At 43.4% G+C, this 23527-nt stretch overlaps 1 protein-coding gene across 1 annotated transcript in view; it reads left to right on the forward strand.

The window, feature by feature from the left end:
- The first annotated feature begins 214 nt into the window (after positions 1 to 214).
- The window catches only part of LOC134185488 (terminal uridylyltransferase 4-like), a 24874-nt gene continuing 1561 nt past the window's right edge, over positions 215 to 23527 (forward strand). The window contains exons 1-26 of the mRNA XM_062653285.1: positions 215 to 895; positions 2630 to 2746; positions 9377 to 9764; positions 9832 to 9901; positions 10596 to 10635; positions 10709 to 10912; positions 11726 to 11884; positions 11937 to 12105; positions 12378 to 12428; positions 12485 to 12544; positions 15349 to 15593; positions 15944 to 16091; positions 16148 to 16234; positions 16326 to 16414; positions 16998 to 17055; positions 17110 to 17179; positions 17232 to 17268; positions 17388 to 17477; positions 17532 to 17645; positions 19758 to 19832; positions 19891 to 19955; positions 20671 to 20780; positions 20845 to 20892; positions 21221 to 21303; positions 21368 to 21494; positions 22763 to 23527. The exon at positions 22763 to 23527 is cut by the window's right edge and continues 255 nt beyond it. Of these exons, the coding sequence (XP_062509269.1) occupies positions 269 to 895; positions 2630 to 2746; positions 9377 to 9764; positions 9832 to 9901; positions 10596 to 10635; positions 10709 to 10912; positions 11726 to 11884; positions 11937 to 12105; positions 12378 to 12428; positions 12485 to 12544; positions 15349 to 15593; positions 15944 to 16091; positions 16148 to 16234; positions 16326 to 16414; positions 16998 to 17055; positions 17110 to 17179; positions 17232 to 17268; positions 17388 to 17477; positions 17532 to 17645; positions 19758 to 19832; positions 19891 to 19955; positions 20671 to 20780; positions 20845 to 20892; positions 21221 to 21303; positions 21368 to 21494; positions 22763 to 23527 (4096 nt within the window). The 5' untranslated portion in view covers positions 215 to 268. The remainder of the gene's footprint in view (positions 896 to 2629; positions 2747 to 9376; positions 9765 to 9831; positions 9902 to 10595; positions 10636 to 10708; positions 10913 to 11725; positions 11885 to 11936; positions 12106 to 12377; positions 12429 to 12484; positions 12545 to 15348; positions 15594 to 15943; positions 16092 to 16147; positions 16235 to 16325; positions 16415 to 16997; positions 17056 to 17109; positions 17180 to 17231; positions 17269 to 17387; positions 17478 to 17531; positions 17646 to 19757; positions 19833 to 19890; positions 19956 to 20670; positions 20781 to 20844; positions 20893 to 21220; positions 21304 to 21367; positions 21495 to 22762) is intronic.

The raw sequence follows: 23527 nt of genomic DNA on the forward strand, positions 1-23527 counted from the left end.
GACCAACACGCGCGCTATCTAACAGATTCATCTTTCCATTCTTCTCATTCAATTAATATTAACTAAACTCGAAAGAATAGCTCGAGCAAAGGCTCTCACGACGTCTTTTTTCTAGCATGCACTTCATTTAACATCATCGTCTTTTAGTAGTTTACGGATTGTTAGTTAATAGTAAACAGGAAGCGCGGGAGAGGATTAGATTTATATCAAAAAGTTTGTCTGGCGCCTTCAAATTGCGCAGTACAGAGACGACGGATAGCTTGCGCTCATGGCTGACGGTCCTCCTTCGCAGGGCAAACAAAAGCGGCGAGCAGTTTGCAAGGATTCGGCCGCGAGAGCGCCAGAGAAATCGAAATCGAAACAAATTCGAGATCGACAGCCGCACGACGCTCACACTCACGGCGAATCTCACGCTCAACAAAGTGGCGACGTAAATTCACACGCAGGTGAGAAGAAAAGGAAGAAAAAACAAGCAAAATCATCAGCCGCACCCAACACCGGGAGGTCACGTGAGGTGCATGAAGAGGTTGCATGTGCAGCAGACGGGTCAGTGAGCAGAGTAGAACGAGAAGCGGACAGATTTAAGGGTCGGAAAGGACACGATGTACGATCGGACGAAAAACGAGATGCAAAACAGGATGTCTCGAACTTGGGTGTGAGTAGGGCGATGCAATTCCGGAAGTTGAGTGAAACACCTTTGAGAGGTGAGAAGCAGCAGGCCAGGAGAGGAAAGGATGCGAGGATAAGATCAAGCCAAGTGTCAAAGAGACAGGAAAGCGAGGGTCGGTATTGTGGAAGAGGCACAGGTGAGGAAGAGAGCGGAAAACAGAGACGGGAGGTTACAGAGAGCGATCTGGCGGAGCGAGAGTTTATATTGCGTATTCCGGATGATTCGGTAGGTAGAACACGTGACATACTGTTTGTATGATGTGAGTTGAGAAGGAATGAAATATGAATACTTGGCATGAAGTTTTTAATTGTAAAGTAGGTGGTAGATGCGTCAGTGAGGTGTAGTTGCACCCAATTTTTTGCATTGTTCGTGTTTCTAATTTTGTCATTCTAATTTTTGTTTGTTTTCCAATTTTTAATTTTAAAAATAGTCAGTTATTTAGAATACTTTAATATTTTCAATTTTTAACGTTTAATTAAATTGTACATTTTAAATCTTAATTTTCTGATTTCAACTTTTTAGAGTTTAAGTCTTAATTTTTAATCTGAGATTATAGTGTGATATAAGCCCAACTATTAAAGGAGCACTTCACCGATTGACGCACACGCATTAGCTAATCGTTTCTTGTCTTTTTTCAAGTTGGGAAGTTTGGGGCTATCTCAGAGCAAACTTGATAGCAAAGCATTATGATAATAGACTTTTTTCAAATAACGTCCACTAGGTGTAGGTTTCGTTTTACTGCTTCGTATAGACTTTGATATTTGCTTAGGCGAAAGTAAATGTGCTTTCGCATCACTGACTCAACTTCAATTGATGGTGAAAAACACACATATAGCGATGGTTCAGCTACAGAATGAAGGCACTTTGTGTCACGTGATTATGTGCGGTGTGTCGCATGTTTCGTGTGTGTTTTTGCATCACGCAATCCCTTTTGTACTGTAGTGTGGCCTTCGTGCGTAGATAGAAACGCGGAGGAAAGTGCGAAAGACCGAGCGATTGCAAGTTGTTCAAGACAATCATGTGGAGTCTATAACGTACGAACGACTGAGTCGCTTATGAACTTTAACTTGTTGTCTTTCACTTCAGAGTTGCCTGAAGCGTCTAGACCCGTCTCTTGTGTGCTCTAATAGTTGGCCTCGGAAAGCAAGACAAAAAATATGCACCGCACAACACAGCAAGCATTCGGTCCGCAGCCCAAGGCCTTAGCGTACGTTAATGTCTACTGCACGTGCGTCAATCGGTGAAGTGCTCCTTTTAGTCCATTTGCCTCTCAATATAGAGCCGGTCACACACACACACACACACACACACACACACACACACACACACACACACACACACACACACACACACACACACTGTCTACCCCTTAAAGGAGAACTCTCACCAAAATCAGCAATCTCTCAGATGAAAGCTGTCACTTCATGACACAACCCTTTGCAACCGTTTACTGCAGAAGTTTACCGTAATAAGAAATAAATCATTGAGATTACCTGTGTGGGCATGTTTAGTACCCGTTGTTGCATGAGCGTAACTCTGATTGCTGGTTAGCAAGGAAGACCGATACTTGTGCACTTTTCAAAGTAAGGATTATGAGACATATGGTGGGAAGTTGTGATTTATTGACTAAAGCAAGCTGGGACCCCAAACTTATCACGCAAGTATCGACTGCATCAATACAACCGAGGAGCCTCAAAAGGAGACCCTTCTTAGATTAGTTCATAGATCATGTCTTGCTGCATTTTGGGTGCGTTAGGAGCACTTGGTATGGTTAAGCTCATTGCGCATTCTCTGCTTCTATGGCTGGCTGGACCGTAAGTTTCCTGCAGGAAGGAAGATACTAGTCCTTGTATCTTTCTTTCAACAAGTTTTAGTATTTGGTGAGAGTTCTCCTTTAAAAATTGAAATTCTGATAATAATACTATTACTGGTGTTTGACCAATATGACGATATTTGCAGAGATCTATGAAGTTTCCTGATGACGAGTTCTATTGTCGAGCTTGTAACGTGCACTTGCGGACTATTGGATCAGCAAGACATCACATCCTAATAAACAAACACAGAAACAATGCTAGAGTAAGTCTGTACATGCAAACAGACAGACGTGACACAATTGAGTAGATGGGAGACGTACGTGCGTTCCGGTTGTGAGTCAGACCTTTACAAATTGTTTATGAATGTGGTAGACTTCATTCTTTTGTTGATATAAATTAGACATTTGATTTGCTAGTTTGGTTACTTTATATAGTAACTGACAGAATATACCTGTTTAATGTACTGGCATTGACACTCACACACACACACACACACACACACACACACACACACACACACACACACACACACACACACACTACAGACATGAAAGACATACATATAGACAGACAGAAGGACAGATACACTGTTAGTTGACGGACAGAGAACAGACAGGCAGATGGCAGATAGACAGATAGATAGATAGGGTGTGCACGTTTTCTGTGAGCTCCCTATTTGGCCGTCTTTTCTTCTTTGGAGAGGTTTTTGCTCTAGCTGTTGATCATATTTCAGTAGCTGACGTCTTTAGCTACTGTTTGATACGAAGAAAGCGTCATTTGAAGTCGGTTTTCTTTCTTTGTCTTTGTCTGATCGAGTCACTCATGATTGAGAAGTCTCACTCTACGAGGAAACGTTGTACAGAAAGACAGCCAACCGTTTCAGGTCCATTGCGTGTCTGTTCGTCGCTTTGTGTCTTGACCACAGAGTTTCTCTGCTGTACGAGTGACTGCGCTTGTGTGTTTCGTCAAATTCAAAATGGCGGCACACATTGTACGCGACTTGTCACTGAGGATTAGAATAGGCGAAAGCTTGTCTGTGTCATTTGACGAGGTAGAAGAGGCGGTGTTGCAACATGTACGCGTCGATGAAGTAAGCTGCATAGCCAGAGTACAGCATCATCATTACCAAATCACTCTGAAGAATCAAGCAGCCAAAGAGACACTTCTGACACATGGAGTACACATCAAGGCAAGGCATTTCGCGTGTGAAAGTGTACAGAAATCGAAAACACAGTACACAGCAGTCACATTGTTGATGCCATTTGAAATGGACGATGATCACGTGACTTCCATATTGTGTAGAACGGGCACACTTGTGTCGACGAGGAGGCTAACTAGCAAGAAACATCCAATCATCGAAACGGGGTGTCAGATTGTTTAAATTTAAGGATTGTAGGGCTGACGACTTTCCTACTGTTATCACAGTGGGTCACTACGATTGGTAGTGCGAGTCTGCGGGAAAATGGTGAAGCACTGCTATCGGTGCAAGAGTGCATCCCATTTAGTAAGAGATTGTCCCAAACCAGACACACGTTCACATGACTGGCACGAAGAGATAGATGCTGACACAAGAATGGAAGAATCTGCAAGTGCAAATGCCTCGAAACCCTATCCTGTGCTGACTTGCCGTGGACCAATGACGGCAGATCATGTGCTGGTACATCAGAATTGCCATATCTAGAATTAGAAAATGCCACTCTAGATGGCGACAGACAATGCGGCGCTTCTCTAGGTATACCCTTGTCTTTTGTTACAGTGGACAACTCGGACCTTCTTATGGGGTCCGAGGAAGTGGTAGGGGACGAGTCAACTTCCCAGAATGATGAAGAGGGCAGGTTCCTTGAACAAGCACCAACTCTGGCTGTCAATAGCGCTCCTGATGAAACGTCGCAGTGTGCGCCCAACCCTCACATGGATAACAAAGTTACCAACCCTTCCGCGGATTCTTTCCTCTCCATCACCACAGCTAGACTTCAGACCTCAGGAACAGCCGACTGGGCGGAGCCAGCCATATTAGCTGCCCGAGATCACAGTTACTTCGACACGGGCGATAAGGACAACCCTGTCTTTGTCCAACCACAAATAGAAGACAGCCCACCTTCCAAAAGAAGTAAACGCAGGAGAAAGACACAGAAATCTTCGAGAAGCCTTCCATCGCCAGTCAGGTCAATACGTAGCAGATCACAATCAAAAGAACCGAATGTAATCATCCAAGAGGGAGAACCATTGATGCCTTATCGCATGCGCAACGGAACAACGGTTCTGAAAAAGCTGCGAAGTGATTCTCCATACTTCAGAAAGAGTAGTGATGCTCCTGAGTCGATTGCTACACTTCCCAACACCCAATCATTGTTCCTTTCTGTCCCACCCTTTCCGTCTAGTCCTTTTCCTTTCCTCTCCTCGTTCTAAGTGTCCTCATGTCGGTCTTAACTATTGCTACCTTAAATGTCTATGGTCTTCATAACCCGTCCGAACGTTTTGCTCTAAATTGCTTTCTCTGTTCTCTCCATGTTGATATTGTTTGTGTTCAAGAGACTCACTGGGCTACAGATTACAGATGAGGAAGCTCAAGAATATAGTAAAGATTTTCTTTCTTATGATGTCTTATGCAATATGGGAACATCCCAGCCAAACGGTGTTGCTATTTTTATCTCCAAACGCGCTCACTCCGAATTTTCCTGTACTGGAAGAGATAACGATGGACGACTGATATCGGCATCGGTCAGAATAAAGAGAAGTGTTTACCACATTATGTGTGTATACAGTCTCTATACGAGTTTTGACAGAATGCAATTTCTTAGGTCTCTAGTAGAACCTCTCATGGGACAGTCCAACCATTGGATCCTGGGAGATTTCAACGCGCTGTCATGGATCCATGCTTAGATGCTTCTCATGACAGACCCAATCCCGGCGCCCGTCGTTTAAGCTCGTTGATCAAGAGCTTTAACTATAAAGATGTTTATTGGTGTAAGTATCCAAATGGTAGAGATTTCACGTGGAAACGACATAACGACCAGGGTACACAGATGTGTCGTTTGGATTTAATATTGTGCATCGACGATTTTCTCAATGTCAGCGAGGTCCGCTTAGACCCATGGCAGTGGTCGGACCACTTAGTGGTACGCGCTTCTATACCTCTGGAAACCAGTACAAACCGAGGTCCTGGCTGTTTCCACATGAACGTAGACGTATTAACAGACAGCAGATTTGTAGACAAAGTCGAATGCTTTTGGACTGAGTGGCGAGCAGAAAAACAACGGTTTCCTTCGATCATCGATTGGTGGGAGGTGGGTAAATGTTACTTGCGTGATCTTACTCGCGCTCACTGTGAAGAATGGGCAAGAAGTAGGCAAAGCCGAAGGAAACACCTCCAAGCCACACTTTTCGAATGTCACAACCGCTTGTCGGCCGAATGAGAGGATTGTAATACAAGCACATGTGACTGTCGTCGTCAAACCGAAAACGAGTTGTGCACTCTGGACCGCTTGGATGCCGTTGGTGCCAGGGTATGTTCTCGTCTACGATGGACCGAATGACGAGAACAGTCAACACGCTTTCATACCCGTTTAGAACGGCAACGACAGACGAACAATACAATGACAGAGTTGCATTACGAAGGAAACACTTACAGCAAGACGGAGGACATGTTAGAAGCAGCTTCCTTTTATGAACTTCTGTATTCTGCCTCCTCTATCTGCCAACAATTAGCCGATCGACTGACCGCAAGCCTTGATCGAAGACTGACACAGGAAGACAGTGCATACTTAGATAGACCTAGTACTGTGCAAGAGATACGTATAGCGCTGGCTTCAATGGCGAGCAATAAATCTCCTGGCGTCGATGGCGTTCCGGTGGAATTCTATCATCGCTTCTGGAGTCTGCTCGAGTCAGATCTTCTTGATGTGTATCATGAGGCTCTAAGTAATGGTAGACTTGGTACGAGTCAGCGGACAGGAGTGATCAGACTGTTACACAAAAAAGGAGAAAGGCGGGACCTCAAGAACTGGTGACCAATATCACTCCTATCAGTCGATTATAAGATCTTAACCAAAGTATTGGCGTCTTGCCTGACGAACGTGCTACAGGTCATCGTGCGCGAAGATCAGACATGTTCTGTATCAGGCAGGTCGATAAGAGACAGCTGTCACGTCTTACAAGATATGGTAGACTACTGCGAGGCGACAGACAGAGGAACCGGACTCATCAGCCTTGATCAAGAGAAGGCCTTCGACCGCGTCGAATGGTCCTTTCTCGACAAAGTGATGGCAGCCATGAATATTGGCGAGATCTTTCGTTCATACATTTCGACATTGTATTGAGACGTGTCGAGTCGTGTCATTGTCAACGGCTGGATTTCACGAAAGATCCATCCGACACGAGGAGTGCGGCAGGGCTGCCTCTTATCACCCATCCTATATGTGTTAGTTGCGGAGACGCTGTCTTCTACTATCAGAAGTTCTTCCATCACAGGCTTGCAATTGCCGCAGACCCACAGAGTATTGAAGTGGCACAATACGCAGATGACACTACTGTAGTTCTGACTGCAACTTCCGTATTCTTCAAGAATGTTTATCTTTGTATCAAGACGGCAGTGGGGCACGACTAAATATCTCCAAGTCTTGCTGTCTGTTTGTAAGTCCTTGGAGGGACCGCACAGACCGGCTCATGTCTCTGTCGTGGACGACAGATAACCTCAAACTTTTAGGCATACACATCGGTGCCACTTGTTTCCTAAACAAATCGAACTGGCAAGGAGCAATTGACAAGATGCGGGCGGTACTTCACTTTTGGAAACCACGTGATCTTTCCCTTGCCGGATGTTCCTATGTGGCACGTACGCTTGTGGCGTCCAAATTGTGGTACGTGGCTCAGGTGGTACGTGGCTCAGGTCATCCCGGCACCACCACGAATGGTTGACGAGATCAACACGATCATGTGGAAATTTATCTGGAAAGATCACGTCGAACTTCTAAGCTGACGAGTCTGTTGTCAGACCAGGCGCTACAGAGGGTTGGCTGGAATCGTAAGTAATGGCAACGACAGTTGGAAGTACTTTGCACGATTTTGGTTGGATCAAGCAACCAGTCCTTTTACCGACCATCTGGCCTCTTGTCAGGAAACTGAGCCCCCGTTTCCTCGGCCTTACCACCTTTCTATTTGTCCTTGGTTAAAACCTATCGACGCTTCAACGGTGCTGACAGGACGAGTCCATCTACATTGTCGGAGGCGACTTCACAGGCTCTGTTCGGCAACCCAAACATCATCGATCCGAGCGGCAAACTGTTCTATTCGCATTCCATGGTGACCGCGGGACTGTGCACTGTCGGTGATATACGAGAGAACAATAGGTGGAAAGAGATCGCACAATTGCAACAACGATATCAAGTCGGACCATACTTTCTTAAAGGCTTTGTGCGTAAGCTGCACACTGCCATACCAGCCATCTGGTTTACATTGCCTGACCCCGAAGCCACTCCGTCAGTGTTATCAATTTCCTTTCCACTTAAGACACCGATTCCTCTTTCCTCCAAAAGTACGTTCAGATGGCAAAATGCTAAGATGTCAGACCACTAGCCGAGGACAAGTGGACCTCCCTTCTTGGTCGGAGGGTTGGTCGACAGCTTGCTCCACTCTTCAGGAAGGCTGGATACCCTATATTCCAACGATGTTGCTTTCAAATTTCTTTATCGCGTCCTTCTGACTCCCGACCGTCTGACACTCTTTCGACCTTTTCACGACACCTCTTGTGACTCGTGTGGCGACAGATGGGCGGATCTCGAGCATATTTTTGCTCGTCCGTCGGCGAGGTCTCTCCAACCTTCTTTACGACGTATTCTTACCTGCTTCCTGTCTAATGTTCTGTCCGATGTGATTCTTTTAACTGCTCCGTTATTGTGTAGTCTATCGAAATCATCACCGACATCGTTTATCGTTTGGACCTTCATCGTATCCTATTGGCAACATCGTAATTCTTTAAATTCTCATAGCATATTGAGTGTAATAGCTTCGGCCATTAGGCGACGGATTGTGGAGAAGTGGCATGAAGCCCGTGTTCACTGCTCGCCGAGAATTGATTTCTTTTCTCGCCAATGGAGACCACCGGATAGGCCGTGCGCCTTGTGTTTTGTGGATGGCGAGGGCGGCTTTGACATCCGCCTGTCTCCTCTGTTGGGTATACCAATATAAAACAAGAATATGATTTAGTCAGTTGGTCATTTATAACCATGTCGTCAGCCAGTGAGTATGTCCATATTTTGCTTAAAACAGTCGTAATGGACTTATCATGTACGCCTCGCACCTCGGCATGAGTCGGGCCGGGGCACTATAGATTGCATTTACGTTGGCAGTTGTTACTTCTCGTGCAACACTAATGATTATCATAGATGAGGCCTGTTTAAACACGACTGAGACAGGAGTCACCAGAAGAAATTCTTGTGGCTTGTGGAATGGCCGGGTTCGGTCCCCGGGTGATTTTCACGTGCTGGTGCACCCAACCCGTATCTCACAAAAAGATAGATAGATAGATAGATAGATAGATAGATAGATAGATAGATAGCAAGAACAAGAGAAGAAATCAAACATTGCAGGCATTCTAATGAGCTGTTGTGAAGCCGCTACAATAATGGTTAGAGTATCTTATGGACAAGGAAACAGAGACAGACAGACAGAGACAGACAGACACTTAAAGACGGACAGACAGAGACAGACAGACACTCACAGACAGACAGACAAGCAGACAGGCAGACAGACAGACGGAGACAGACAGGCACAGACAGACAGACACTTACAGACAGACAGACAGACCAGACAGACAAGCAGACAGACATACAGACCAGACACACAGACAGACAGACCAGACAGCAATCATGATGACAGTCATTCTCTATTATAGTCAAGAGCAGAAATCCTTGCTCTCAAGGATCTACCCAATCCAACCAAAGCTCATCTACAATCTCTAACACGTCTGCTGACTCAAGTCTATCATGAGTGTGGCCTCTATAGCACAGACGACGTAGCAACGCGACAAACTGTTTACGAACAGTTTGCCACCATAACAAAGCACGCTAATCCTGGCAAGCAATCAGTCTCTTTAAATACATCTAATCTCTATCTCAAATGGTGTTTCTTAGATTTTCAAGTGAGACTCTATGGTTCGTCAGTGAACGGATTTGGCATGAGAGACAGCGACGTGAATATGTTCGCACAGATAGCGAAAGACAGTCTAGACGATATCCCTACTGTTCTCAAAGAGATCTTGCTTGTAATCGAGGATCATACCGGTTAGTGTCCGAACAAAATTTGTTAGTTACGTTTTGGTGGGAATGTGTTGTTGAGTCTGAGTTTTAGATTTGTATGGTGATATTCAAGCGAAGTTTGATCAGCCGTTTCCGGTTATTACGTTTGTGCATCGTCAGAGGTGATGTAGTTATTTGGATTGCGTGCTTTACCATCTGTCTGTCTGTTTGTTTGTTGGTCTAGAACGTGGTTGTGGATGGTTTGTTGCTTGTGTGTGTGTGTGTGTGTGTGTGTGTGTGTGTGTGTGTGTGTGTGTGTGTGTGTGCACGCACGTGCATGCGTGCGAGACACACACACACACACACACACACACACACACACACACACACACACACACACACGACTGTTTATGGATCGTCTGTCATTTGCATGCTTGCTTTGTGTTTGCTTGTGGGGCTGTTTGTGTGGTTATTTCTGTGGCTGTTTGTGTGGTTATTTCTGTGGCTGTCACACTGTGATCTGTCTGGTCTAGTGTACCTGTTTACTGGTCATTTGTCTCTCTGTTTGTCTGTGCTTGTGGGCTCACATGTGTTTTTGTCTACTACATTTGTGGTGTTCCGTGTCTGCCAGTCTTTCTGTTTGTCTGTCTGTCGGTCTCTCTGTTTGTCTGTTTGCCAGTCTCTGTTTGTCTGTCTGTCTGTGCTTGTGTGTGCACATGTGTGTTTGTGTACTACACCTGTGGAGTCTGTCTGTCTGCCTGTCTCTCTGTTTGCGTTCTCTGTCTTTGTTATGTTTTCGTTCTGTCAAGCACGTGTTATAGGTTTGGAGTCCTAACCTCCATAGCAAGTAGCCATTCCTTCTTTCCTGTTCTGCAGCTGTTTATTGTGCGAGGTCTGTGCAGGGCACGAGAGAAAGGTGACCACATTCATTACACTAGTTTCTTTCTCCATGTTGTATATATACCTTACACGTACCTCATGTCTCTCAGTCAATTCTCACTGCCACTCTACTGCATCACTATGCCTGTCTCGATGATCGAGCAGCCATTCTGGGTGTTTGTTTAAGGAAATGGGGCCAGTTTTGTCATCTTGACAATCCAGCTCTTGGAACCCTTCCAGCTGTGGCATTTCCATTGATTGTCATTTACTATCTACAACAAGTCGAGCCGCCAGTGTTGCCGGTCTTACAGGAGGTAAGCAAGCAATGAAGTAAGGAATTTCAGGGCCAGAACACAAGCTGTTTGGTAATGTTGTTTGTTTGTCTGTTTGAACTGAGATGATAGCAAGAAGATGTTTGTAATTAAATCTAGCGTCTTGTCTGGTTTGTTGGAAAGAGAAAAGATATGATTTGACATGGTCGGTTGCCACAGGTTATATTTAGATTATGTTTATTGCACCCTCAAGGAGTGGACAGCCTGGATGTCTGACTTCAATCTGAAAATGATTACTAGTCATGCTTGTGGAGAGAGATTATGTGAAATTCACTTATCCTGATTAATTGAATTCTTATGCCTCCCGGTCTGAATTTTAAGTGCAACTACTGGGAACCTTTTAGTACTGTGTGATGATTGTGTCAATCTGGGTGGTTGACTGTTTAATGTCCGTTGAAATGTATTAGTCTGCATGAGTTATGTGTGCTATTTTGGCACATGGATTGAATGTTTGTTCAACTGATTTTATGCTAAGTTGTGAGGATTTGTCTGTTCTGTGTGTAATGATGTTATAGTATAGGTAAGGCATGATGTTTCACATATGAAAGCTCATAGTTAGAAGTACAACACATAGAAGTACATGAAGTACCACTACCAAACTTTTTTGGGGGTGACTGTTTATTCCTTGATTTTTGCAACTTTGTTGATTTAGAATATGATATCCCATGTGTAGTACTTCTTGTGTTATACTTCTTGTGTTGTACTTCTTGTGTTGTACTTCTTGTGTTGTACTTTTTGTGTTGTACTTCTTGGAGTGTAGTGTGGTATGAAGATGAGGGAGTTTTGTTTGTTAAGAGTACAAACAAGACAGAAGTGGCATGTTTAACTGAAGTCAGAGTGGACATTGATGGTGATGATGGAAACGGAGACGAAAAAGGAAACGATGAAGAGGAGGAGGAAGTGGAAGAAATAAATGATAACCTAACGATAGATGACATTCAGGCATTGAAACCGGTGAGTATTGGTGTTTCAGTTGTTATCAGTTTATGTGTATTTCTGTGATTAGGAAGACTGGAAGTCTGAGAACAAGGAATGTGTGGGCAGTCTGTGGCTGAAAATGCTGAAGTTTTATGTTGTTGATAACGACATAGAACAGATGCTTGTTTGCATTAGCAAACGAGGAGTAGTTCCTAGAAAATCTTTTGGAATGCCACATCGACGGTTAGCAATTCTAGGTGAGGATACGGGATACTTAACATTGGGGACCCTGTGTGTGTGTGTGTGTGTGTGTGTGTGTGTGTGTGTGTGTGTGCACGTGCACGTGCGTGTGTGTGTGTGCGTGCGTGTGCATGCATGTGTGCATGTGTGTGTGTGTGTGTGTGTGTGTGTGTGTGTGTGTGTGTGTGTGTGTGTGTGTGTGTGTGTGTGTGTGTGTGTGTGTGTGTGTGTGTGTGTGTGTGTGTGTGTGTTTCTGCTAAGTACTGACTTTTATTGTTTCTTCACATAGAGCCATTGATACCCAAAAAGAACGTAGCAAGTGGCCTAAACAGTCAGGCTGGTATGCACAGAGGTCCATTTCTTGGTATCAAACGAGTCAATACTTTTCATATTTAGTATTTAATTTCTTCATGGTGAGACTCCGACAGTGTCTTCTCTACTTCAACAATGTATCAGGTTTGAGCAAAACATTTTGTTTTAATAACATCACGGATTTGTCACAGACTAAAACAGAACACTGAACATGATGATTTTGATGAGTTGGGTATAAAACACAGACTTTGACTGGAGTTTTGAGCTACAGTAGAACCTTGTTGATATAAACAGCTTGTGCCAAGCCCTTCAGAAGATTATTGAAGTTGTTCCCAAAATGCATGTCCTTGGAGGTCCAGACCTCACCTCACACCCAGACTACGGGTGCATTTATGTATGTCTTCGTATGTAATGTTTATGGTAAACGACACAGCTGGAACAAGTACAGTATACTAAATACTGTGACAGTCAGGATTTAAAATAGTCAGATACACACATTTACTGAAGACTAGATAACCGCTTCAATGTGACAGCAACCCGGATCAGGCTGCCTCAGAATTCTTGTTATGATCTGGATAGGTGAGGGAAGGCAGTTAGGGCCTGGTCACACTGTGTCTGCGTTTGCGTCTGCGTAGACCCTCGGTCACACTATGCGCAAATGTTTGTAATCGTCTTCCCACAAGACTACAACTTTACCTCAAACCTTAATCAAAGGTCCAGATTTATTTATGTATTTATTATTTATAAAAAATAAATATATAAACAAATGTTATATTTATTTATTATATGCACAGCTGCAGAGGAGTCTTGCTTTGGACGACAAGTTGCAGAACTTACACAGGAATGCATCCATCTCGGTTGAAGGTGGCTTCGAGCAAGCGCCTGAAACAGATGCGAGACATTACCGTATGTGTTCCAGTTCTCTTCGTGTGCGGTCCTGGAGCGGGAAGCCTATGCACGGGCAGTATCGCCGTCCCGCTGAGCAACCGCCTGTGGACATGAAAGAGACCTACGGATGGCTAAAGGCAGCGAATCTTCCTGCTGCAACTGAGGGACTGGTTGTTGCTGCGCAAGATTCTACATCGTGATGTCAGTCCTACTAGCCGCATGTGCAGTGTAGGCCAGGAAACAGGTGACCACATTGTGGCAGGCTGTAGTGCTTTGGCACCGATGGACTACACTGATCGACACAATCAGGTGGCCTCCATCATTCACTGGGATGTTTGTCGTCATTTTGGGGTTCCAGTAAAAAGCAGATGGTACCGGCATCATCCTGATAGGCTTGTGGAGACGGATGACATTACTATGATGTGGGATGCCACCATCCCCACTGCCAGGAAGATCAAAGCCAATCGTCCAGACATCTGTCTCAGAAATAGGAAGACAAACACTTGTCTTCTTATTGATATCAGCTGTCCTGCTGATGGCAACATTGGCAAGAAACATGCTGAGAAGTTGGCGAAGTACAGCGACTTGTGAGTGGAGATAAGCCGCATGTGGCATTGTCGAACACTGGTGGTTCCGGTGGTCTTGGGAGCTTTGGGCACAGTGCACGCAGGTATTGCACGGTGGCTGGACATTATTCCAGGTCATCACAACCTGCAGCACTTACAGAAAACAGTGCTTCTGGGATCTACTCGGATCCTTCGTAAAGTCATGTCTTCTTTCTAGACAGCCGTGATGGCCTAAGTACTTCTGAAGCAGGGTTTGCTTCCAGTACTTGTAATAGACTTTACAAACCAGACTGATCTAGTTGAGCGCGACATATTTATTATTTATTTATTTATTAGATTTTTTATTTATACGTTTTATTTATGCTGTACATTTATATATCTATTTATATTAATTAATTTTTATATTTATTTATTTATTTATTTATTTACTTATTTACTTACTTATTTTTAAAAATACGAAAATTACGGATGGCTCCTTACCCTTGGAACCCCAAGACCTGATATCGCTGGGTAAGAGTGTTTGTATTTCAGAGGTCCGGATGTCTGTCTGTCTGTCTGTCTGTCTGCCAGTTGTTTGAACGAGCTTCAACTGCACCATTGCAAGGAGCCAAGAGAACGATATACAGAATCTGCGAATTGTCCCGATATTTTAATGTACAATGAATCAAGCACAGAGTTGGACGTGAGCATGGCTCACCCTTGGAGCAAAGACATTCTAAATAGAGCATCTAAAGAGGCAGGCTATGCAGCTGAGAGGCATGAGATGAGAAAGAAAAGCAAATATGAAGGTCTGTCTGTTCAGGATGGCACAACACCTAACTTAGTTCCTCTGGTCTTTGAGCACTTTGGGTTCTGAGGACAGGAGGCTGATAACTTCCTGAACTCACTCTCAAAGAAATCAAAAGATTCGGAAGGCAGAACTACTGAAGCCGACTTCAGGACGAGATGGCATAGACAGATTTCTATAATGATGCAGAGATGTAATGCTAGAGTTATATTAAAGAAGATAAGTAGATTGCACGTAGGTAAGATAGATGATTTTTTCTTTGATATAGACATTCAACACTATGTTCATTAGGATAATACTGTAGCTATGACTTCAGACATTTCAGTAGGTTTTGCTAATGCTTAGGATACTTTCACTTCTGCGATTAACTGTTACATTTAAAGTTTGGGAGAGAATAAAACAGTCTGCCTGTCTGTCTGTCTGTCTGTCTGTCTGTCTGTCTGTCTGTTTGTCTGTCTGTCTGTCTGTTTGTCTGTCTGTTTGTATTTTGTAGTAGCAGACTCAAATTACAAGTAGAATTTGACTGCACATCCACGTTTACCAGCTCTGGGTTGCATACCTTCATGCAACAAAACACAGACGTGGAATTGATCAAAATATTTTTAGTAATTAAATAAATTTTATTTAATTAATTAATTATGAAAGTAGTAATAACTGGCTTTACTATTGAGTCAATCTTTTTTATACGATTTTTTTGCTTTACGCAGATAAGACGAAAGATGCTAAGTCGAGGACAACAACGTTAGTTGCTTCTTGTAAAGATGATGACAGCAAGCTCGATCTGTTCGTCAGTCAAGTTGTGGATAATGCAATCCAGGCAGCTCTGAAATCCCTCGGTGACCCATCTACTATCATAATTCAAACAACAGAAACAGACGGCTCGTCATGGAATGCAAAAGACGTGTCAGTGTCTTTGAAGTTTAATGCTTTGGTTCTGTATGATAAAAACAGGGTAAGGACAACATCCTACTTGTTACACACACACATGCACACACACACACACACACACACACGCACACACACACACACACACACACACACACGTACTCACACACACGTACATACTCACATACACACACACTCACACACACCACACACACACAGATGGACACACACACACACATGGACATACACACACATATACACTCACTCACATACACACACACACACACACACACACACACACACACACACACACACACACACACACACACACTCACTCACTCACATACACACACTTACATACAGACAGTCACATACATACACCTCACATTTTATTGCTTCACGATTTCTTGTCTGTAGCCATTGCCCGAGTGGTGCTGCTTGTGCAAACAGGATGGCCACGTGTCAGTGAATTGTACTGACGAGAGTTTTCCTAAACTCGACTCGTTACCAGAGTTGACAAAGCAGTCGAGAACATTGCTGGACCGTGTGTGCTTAGATGTGAAACGTAGGCAGATTACAGAGTGCATGTTGTGGTATGCTTCATTGCTGAAAATGTGTCAGGTGATTTGGCTGCAACGAAGAAGGAGGAAGCAGAAAGAAGCTCCGTATTGCAACAAATACATAGATTTGTTCAACAGGCGTATCCAGGTTGGTTTTGTAATTTCATGATGAGTGTGAATGTGTATCTGTACTTTGTGTTGTTTGTGGTATGTGGTGTTGGGATGTGTTTGTGTGTTAGGTTGTGATCTTACTCTGTTTGGTTCATCTGAGAATGGGTTTGGATTTCGCAACAGTGACATGGACATCTGTTTGACTCATCCAGAAAAGGTGTGATATGGCAAGGACAGATGGACAGTTGACAGAGAGACAGACAGACAAACATCCAGACAGACAGACAGACAAACATCCAGACAGACAGACAGACAGACAGACAGACACAGATCAACAGGCATGGACAGACAGACACAGACAGACAGAGAGACAGACAGACAGATAAACAGACAGAGAGACAGACAGACAAACAGACAGACAAACAGACATACAGACAGACAGACAAACATACACAGACAGACAGACAGACAGACAGACAGACAGACAGAGAGACAGACTGACAGACAGACAGACAGATGGACAGACAGACAGACAGATGGACAGACAGACAGACAGACAGACAAACATACACAGACAGACCGACAGACAAACAAACAGACAGATGGACAAACACACAGACCGACGGACAGACAGACAAACAAACACAGACAGGCAGACAGACAGACACACAGACAAATACAGACAGATGGGTCTCTAGGTAGGCAGGCAGGAGACAGACATATGGCTGCTAGATGAACAGATAGAATTGGTTTGTCTTCTAATATTCATAAGCTAATATGGTTTGGCTTGTGTGGCAAAGACTTTAGATGCAGTTGAAGTGGTCACTAAGTTAGCAAAACGAATGAAAGCCGCAGATGGTCAGGGGTGACACCAACCTTCCATTGATATCAAATCATCAAGTTTGTTTGTAGGCGAATATCAACAAGTGAAGGCTATTTCGTCTGCCAAAGTTCCCATAGTGAAATTTGTTCATGTTGCAAGGTGATTGACGAATACTTTATGTACTGACAAAGTCTAATTATTTTTGTTGTAGTCGTATGGAAGGTGACATATCGTTGGACAACATTTTGGTATGATAATGATGTTAGCACTTGTAGATATCAATATGGGGCATGTCTTACTTGCTTTTTCTGTCTCTTTGTCCTATTATATTAATATCCACTAACTGTTACTACTTAATTATGTATAGGCACAACGGAATACTCGGATGTTGCGGTTCTACTCTGAGCTTGATGATCGAGTAAAAACCCTAGGATATGTGATCAAATGTTTTGCAAAGGTCAGACACATTAACTACGTTTTATGTTGGCTGTACTCAGTGGTTACGTTTTAGATTGCTGACATTGGTGATGCAGCTCGAGGAAGCCTCTCGTCGTATGCGTATATTCTAATGCTGATTTATTATCTACAGCACACGAGTCCTCCCGTCATTCCCTGTTTACAAGAGGTAGGAAACATTGATAGTATTGTTCACAGTCTTAATAGATTTGAACACACACACACACACACACACACACACACACACACACACACACACACACACACACACACACACACACACACACACACACACACACACACACACACACACACACACAGAGATAATGAGGCTATAGTAAAGATGGGTCATACAAAGATGGGATTACATGAATAAGGGAGAAGGATTTATGATTAGTAGGCATTGCATGAGAATAGAGTCGAGAGTAGAACTCATATCATACAAAGAAAAGAGCCATCCAGATAATGGATTACACAGGAAGTGTCAATGTTTGCAGAGAAAGTTTTATTAAAATTTTTGTCTTTGTGACTTTTTACTTTGCTTACTTTTTATCTGTTTTTTGTGGGTTTTGTTTTTGGATTTTTATGTATTGGTTGGTGTTGTGTGACGTGTAGACACACACGCATGCACACACGCACACGCGCGTGCACACACACACACGCATGCACACACGCACACGCGCGTGCACACACACACACACACAGCCACCTGTTATGGATCTGGTACCCAAAGTGTCAATCAATTCATTACGACTGAAACTAATTCTATTATTTCGGTTGGGGAGGGGAACACAATTGCTTCTGTGGTCAAATGGAAGCAACAAGACCTAAGAACTATCAGAGATATATAAGACATTGGGCTGTCATACGGTCTCTTGAATCACGTCTGCAGATGGTTGATTAAGGAAGCCGTTTGAACAAACGTGTGAGTCATAACACATTAATATACATTCGATCCCATGAGGTTACAAACTGGTGTTATGCAAACAAGACTCTTGTCATACTTATTTTCTAGTGACTGCATTTATAGTCAATGCTGTTGTGGCTCCACTTGTGATAATTGATGTTGATTGTTTTTTTGTTGCTAACTATGTAGTCTGTAATGGGTCATTGGCTCACCCTTTTACTCTTCTATTGTGTGTGTGTGTGTGTGTGTGTGTGTGTGTGTGTGTGTGTGTGTGTGTGTGTGTGTCCATTGTGTGTCCGCTGTGTGTGTGTGTGTGTGTGTGTGTGTGTGTGTGTATGTTGAAATGGAGGAGTTGGGTGGAAACTCTAGTGAAATAGAATTAAGGGAGACCCACCAATGTCACAACTGACTCATCAGTCTTCCATACCAACTGATTCTGACTAATCAAAACTAACAGTATGTCTCTATTATTACCATTAACAACAGCTGTGTTGTCTCACCAGATTTCTATGTATTATTATACCTTACCCTGGTATGTCTAAGGTACCCTGGCAGCCAGAATTTACTCAGACTAGTTATCTTGTGAGGCTGCTGTCTAAGTATGTTCCTGTTGCAGTAGATGGTGTGGACATAACAAGTGAGACTATCTTAATCATTGCAAATCTTGTTCACAGCATCACCTCAAGTTGTCATTCTTTGTTTCCCCCTCCTCTCCCCTCCCCCAAATGAGCTAAAAAAGTTTACGAGATTGGCAGTTTAGGGAAGTGACAATGTGTGTTTGTGTGAGTACATGTGTACTCTGAGGTTGAGACATTGGGTTTCTATTTTGAGACACGAGGTCGTTGCTATATCAGTACTTACCCTTTCTGAGTAGTCAATATCAATTAATTCAATAAATAATTAATTAAATGGTATGCAAGTCAAATACAGTTGAGATGTTTGCCCTAAGAGCTTCCTGTTGTATAATAGTTGGTTTTCCTATTGCTAAAGTCATTATACACATGCCACATCTAATCGTTGTATCACCTTCCTGAAATGGTTGAATGTTGGTGAGGCCCCTTTTTAAGGCCCATCCTGCAGGAAAAGGTAGATGAAACATTTAGACGTAATTGTTAAAAAATCAAAAGAGAATTTATTTTGGGCAGAAATACTACATATTGAATTTTACATGCACAACAAGTCAAGGGTCATTCCGATCACGAATAATCATGATCAGATAGTCTAGACGTCTATTTCCTAGTCTAGTTGAGCAACCTAGTTGATTAATTGTATTGAAAAAATGGCGCATGTTTATTGCCTGCATCTTGCCATCACTGATTGTGTAATGGGTTGATGTTTAGTTATGAGTATTTGTTTAATATAATGACTTTGTAGATTTATGAGGGAGAGGAGCCGTATGATGAATGCGAAGGCTGGAACTGCTACTACTGCTCTGATAAATCGATGATCGTATGTTAATCTGCACACGTCTCGGAGTGAGTAGCTCTAGTGTATGTGTTGCTTTTAGAAACGGCGATGGGGAGAAACAGAAAACAGACAGACTGAAGGAGAGTTATGGCTGGGGTTGATCAGGTAAGACCTGCTAAGAATCCATCAACAGGTATTTACACACACACACACACACACACACACACACACACACACACACACACACACACACACACACACACACACACACACACACACACACACACACACACACACACACACACACACACACACAGTGACACACACACACACACACACACACACACACACACACACACACACACACACACACACACACACACACACCACAATCACTTCAAATGTACGGTTTTGCCGTCCAGCTGACAAGCACATGACATTCGTTCAGGCAAAGTGTGGATGCTGATATACTTTAGGTATTTAAAATTGGCTGACATACACTAGGAGTCATGAAAATGTAGTTGCTAGGTTACATAGTTACTAGGTTATATACTTGCTAGGTTACATAGTGGTGAGGTTACATAGTTGCTAGGTTACATAGTTACTAGGTTATGTAATTACTAGGTTACATAGTTACTAGGTTACATAGTTACTAGGTTACATAGTTACTAGGTTACATAGTTACTAGGTTACATAGTTACTAGGTTACATAGTTACTAGGTTACATAGTTACTAGGTTATGTGGTTGCTAGGTTACACAGTGGCCACATGTAGTCATTGAGATATAACCCCTTATTAAGGAATGTGTTGTCACAGCAGTCAGATTCTATTTATTGGTCTAATCTAAAGTGGGATACATGCAACCCTCACTGTGTTGCAGGTTTTACACGGAGAAATTTGACTTTAGCAAGCAGGTTGTTTGTCCTCGACGGTTGGAACCACTTACAAAGTTTGACAAATCTTGGACTGGAAGACCAATGGCTATTGAAGGTTTTAAGTCATTTTAATGAAGTCTTAATATTTAGGGAAAATATTAATTAAGTCACTATATTAGATCCTTTCAAGCTGAGTCACAACTTGGCATCTGGTGTGGGAAGAAAAAGTAAGTAATTTCTGGTGTGTGTGTGTGTGTGTGTGTGTGTGTGTGTGTGTGTGTGTGTGTGTGTTGTGTGTGTGTGTGTGTGTGTGTGTGTGTGTGTGTGTGTGTGTGTGTGTGTGTGTGTGTGTGTGTGTGTGTGTCACTGTGTGTGTCTGTGTGTGTGTGTGTGTGTGTGTGTGTGTGTGTGTGTGTGTGTGTGTGTGTGTGTGTCACTGTGTGTGTGTCACTGTGTGTGTGTCTGTGTGTGTTTGTTTGTTTGTTCAAGTATCTGTTTGTCTGTCCATTCTTCAACTTTGATACACAATTCACTATTTGCATTCCATTTCTGCAGTGAAGAAATTTATCATCGAATGCTTTATGTTAGCAAGACTTAAGTTTGGATTACCAAATCACATTAACGGACCCAACCTTGCTGTATTGCCATCACACGTTGCCACTTTATTGTCTATGTATATTGGATTGTGTGTCATTGTTTTAGGCCATTTACTTCGACCGGCGTGCTATAACACCACGTTATCTTGCTCCAAGTGATGGAAGCTGCAGGAATTGCGGAGAGTTTGGCCACTTTGCTAAAGACTGTCACAACCAAGGTGGCAAGTCTAAAGGTAAATACAATAATTTTTGTAGAGTGCAGTTCTACGTTGAATCCGTGTGTGTGTGTGTGTGTGTGTGTGTGTGTGTGTGTGTGTGTGTGTGTGTGTGTGTGTCTGTCTGTCTGTCAAGAATCATTTATTTCTTACAATCACACTATCATACATCACAGCAGAAACTACTCGACTAAAGCTAAATGCTTTATAGTGTTCATAGGTAAGTGTATACATATTTTCTGAGGCAAAAGAGACAACTAAAAGTACACTAATGATAAAAGAATTGAGTGCCGAGTGACTCGGGAATCTGACACCCACCACACAACACATTCAATTTCTTCTGAATGACCCGTGCGTTGCACTTTTGCAGCTGCACTGAAAATTGTTTACGCCAGAAGTCCACAAATTCCAGTGCGTTTGGCTGACCAACTTCGTCTGATGAGAAAGCTGCTAGCTTTCGCAAGAAGTTCCTGGCCTCTTCTCCCCATGCACCGAAATGTTCGAATACCAAGGGGATGGCTTTGAGAACTGAAGTCCCAGGCAGCTTTTGTTGGCTGTATTTTGCCGCCTTCCTATTCTCTCGTTGTTTAGCAGCGACGCCTGTTCTATCAGCAGAGCTTGGAAATGCATCCGCACTCCAAGGGTGGGCTAGAGAGATGTCCAGGTCGAGGTTGGAAGCTGATTCAGAATCGAACATGACAATGTCAGGCCTGCAATCTGAAGTGACATATCTGTTCCTTGGCTCCCGTCGATGGTGGATTTGGAGGCTCCTGAGGCACTCAGACCACACCCCAGCAATTGATTCATGAGACCAAATAGGGCCTCCACCGGTCTTGCATGTGAGTAGGTGGTATCCGCTGTCATCCAGTGGTGCACTGCAGTTGCATGCCTCTGACCAATGTGACAGAGAGATGGGCAATCCAAGCCTCACAAGCGACGCCAAGCGAAAATCGCAGGGTTTGAATGCGAAACCTTGTGTTGCAGGGATTGCATTTAGCCATGCTCCAGCTCCTTTTCCCTGTAGGGAATATAACCTAGAGGCATCTCTAGCCGTAGCAGAGTTATTTAATGAAAGTTGTAGTTGGTCTGCAAAGAACTGTCTGTCTGTCTGTCTGTCTGTGTGTCTGTGTCTGTGTCTGTCTTTGTGTCTGTTGTGTGTGTGTGTGTGTGTGTGTGTGTGTGTGTGTGTGTGTGTGTGTGTGTGTGTGTGTGTGTGTGTGTGTGTGTGTGTGTGTGTGTGTGTGTGTGAAATAAGGTATGCATTTAGTGACTACATTCTTGTGTAGGGATGGGGATGCTACGACATGCAGTGAAATATGAACACCTCCAAAGACAATGTGCGTCATCTTTCTCAAATCATTATTCTCTTCGAGATAGCCAGACAATGAAGCCTCGCAAGGCGGCACTAACAACAGTCACTCATCTTCCTGCACAGTCGCCCTCAGTCTTAATGCAACAACAACAACAACAACAACAACAACAACAACAACAGCAACATCAACATCATCATCATCAACAACAGCAACATCAACATCATCATCATCAACAACAGCAACATCATTATCAACAACAACAACAACAAGAACAACAACAAGCTATTGCTCGGGCAGATACTTCTAAGTTGTTTCTTCAACAGCCTTTGTCTTTTAATTCACAGACAGTTGCGTCAACTATTGCACAACAGCCCGTTTCTCTTGCTAGTCATCATCCTGTCGCATCCAGCCACGCTCCACACGTTCCCTTTCCCACACGTCAAACCCAACAGATGGCGAGTCGTCCACATTTGTTAGGCATTTCACAGCAAGCAGTGCCATCCCAACCATCAGGTTGTGTTACACCAATGACTGCTACAACCCAAACTGTGGGTATGCCAGCCACTTGTATGTTACCACAACAACAGCAGCCAGTGATGGTTAGTCGGCTTGCTCAACATCAGCAAGCGTGCACGGCTTCCGGTTCTCCACAAGCATCTGGTCGTATTTTATCCCACCAACCCGGTAATCCCCTACCTGGCTTACCCACAGCAGCACCACTAGTGACTGATAGTAATG

Source organism: Corticium candelabrum, chromosome 10, assembly GCF_963422355.1.
Source record: "Corticium candelabrum chromosome 10, ooCorCand1.1, whole genome shotgun sequence".
Taxonomy (NCBI): Eukaryota; Metazoa; Porifera; class Homoscleromorpha; order Homosclerophorida; family Plakinidae; genus Corticium; species Corticium candelabrum.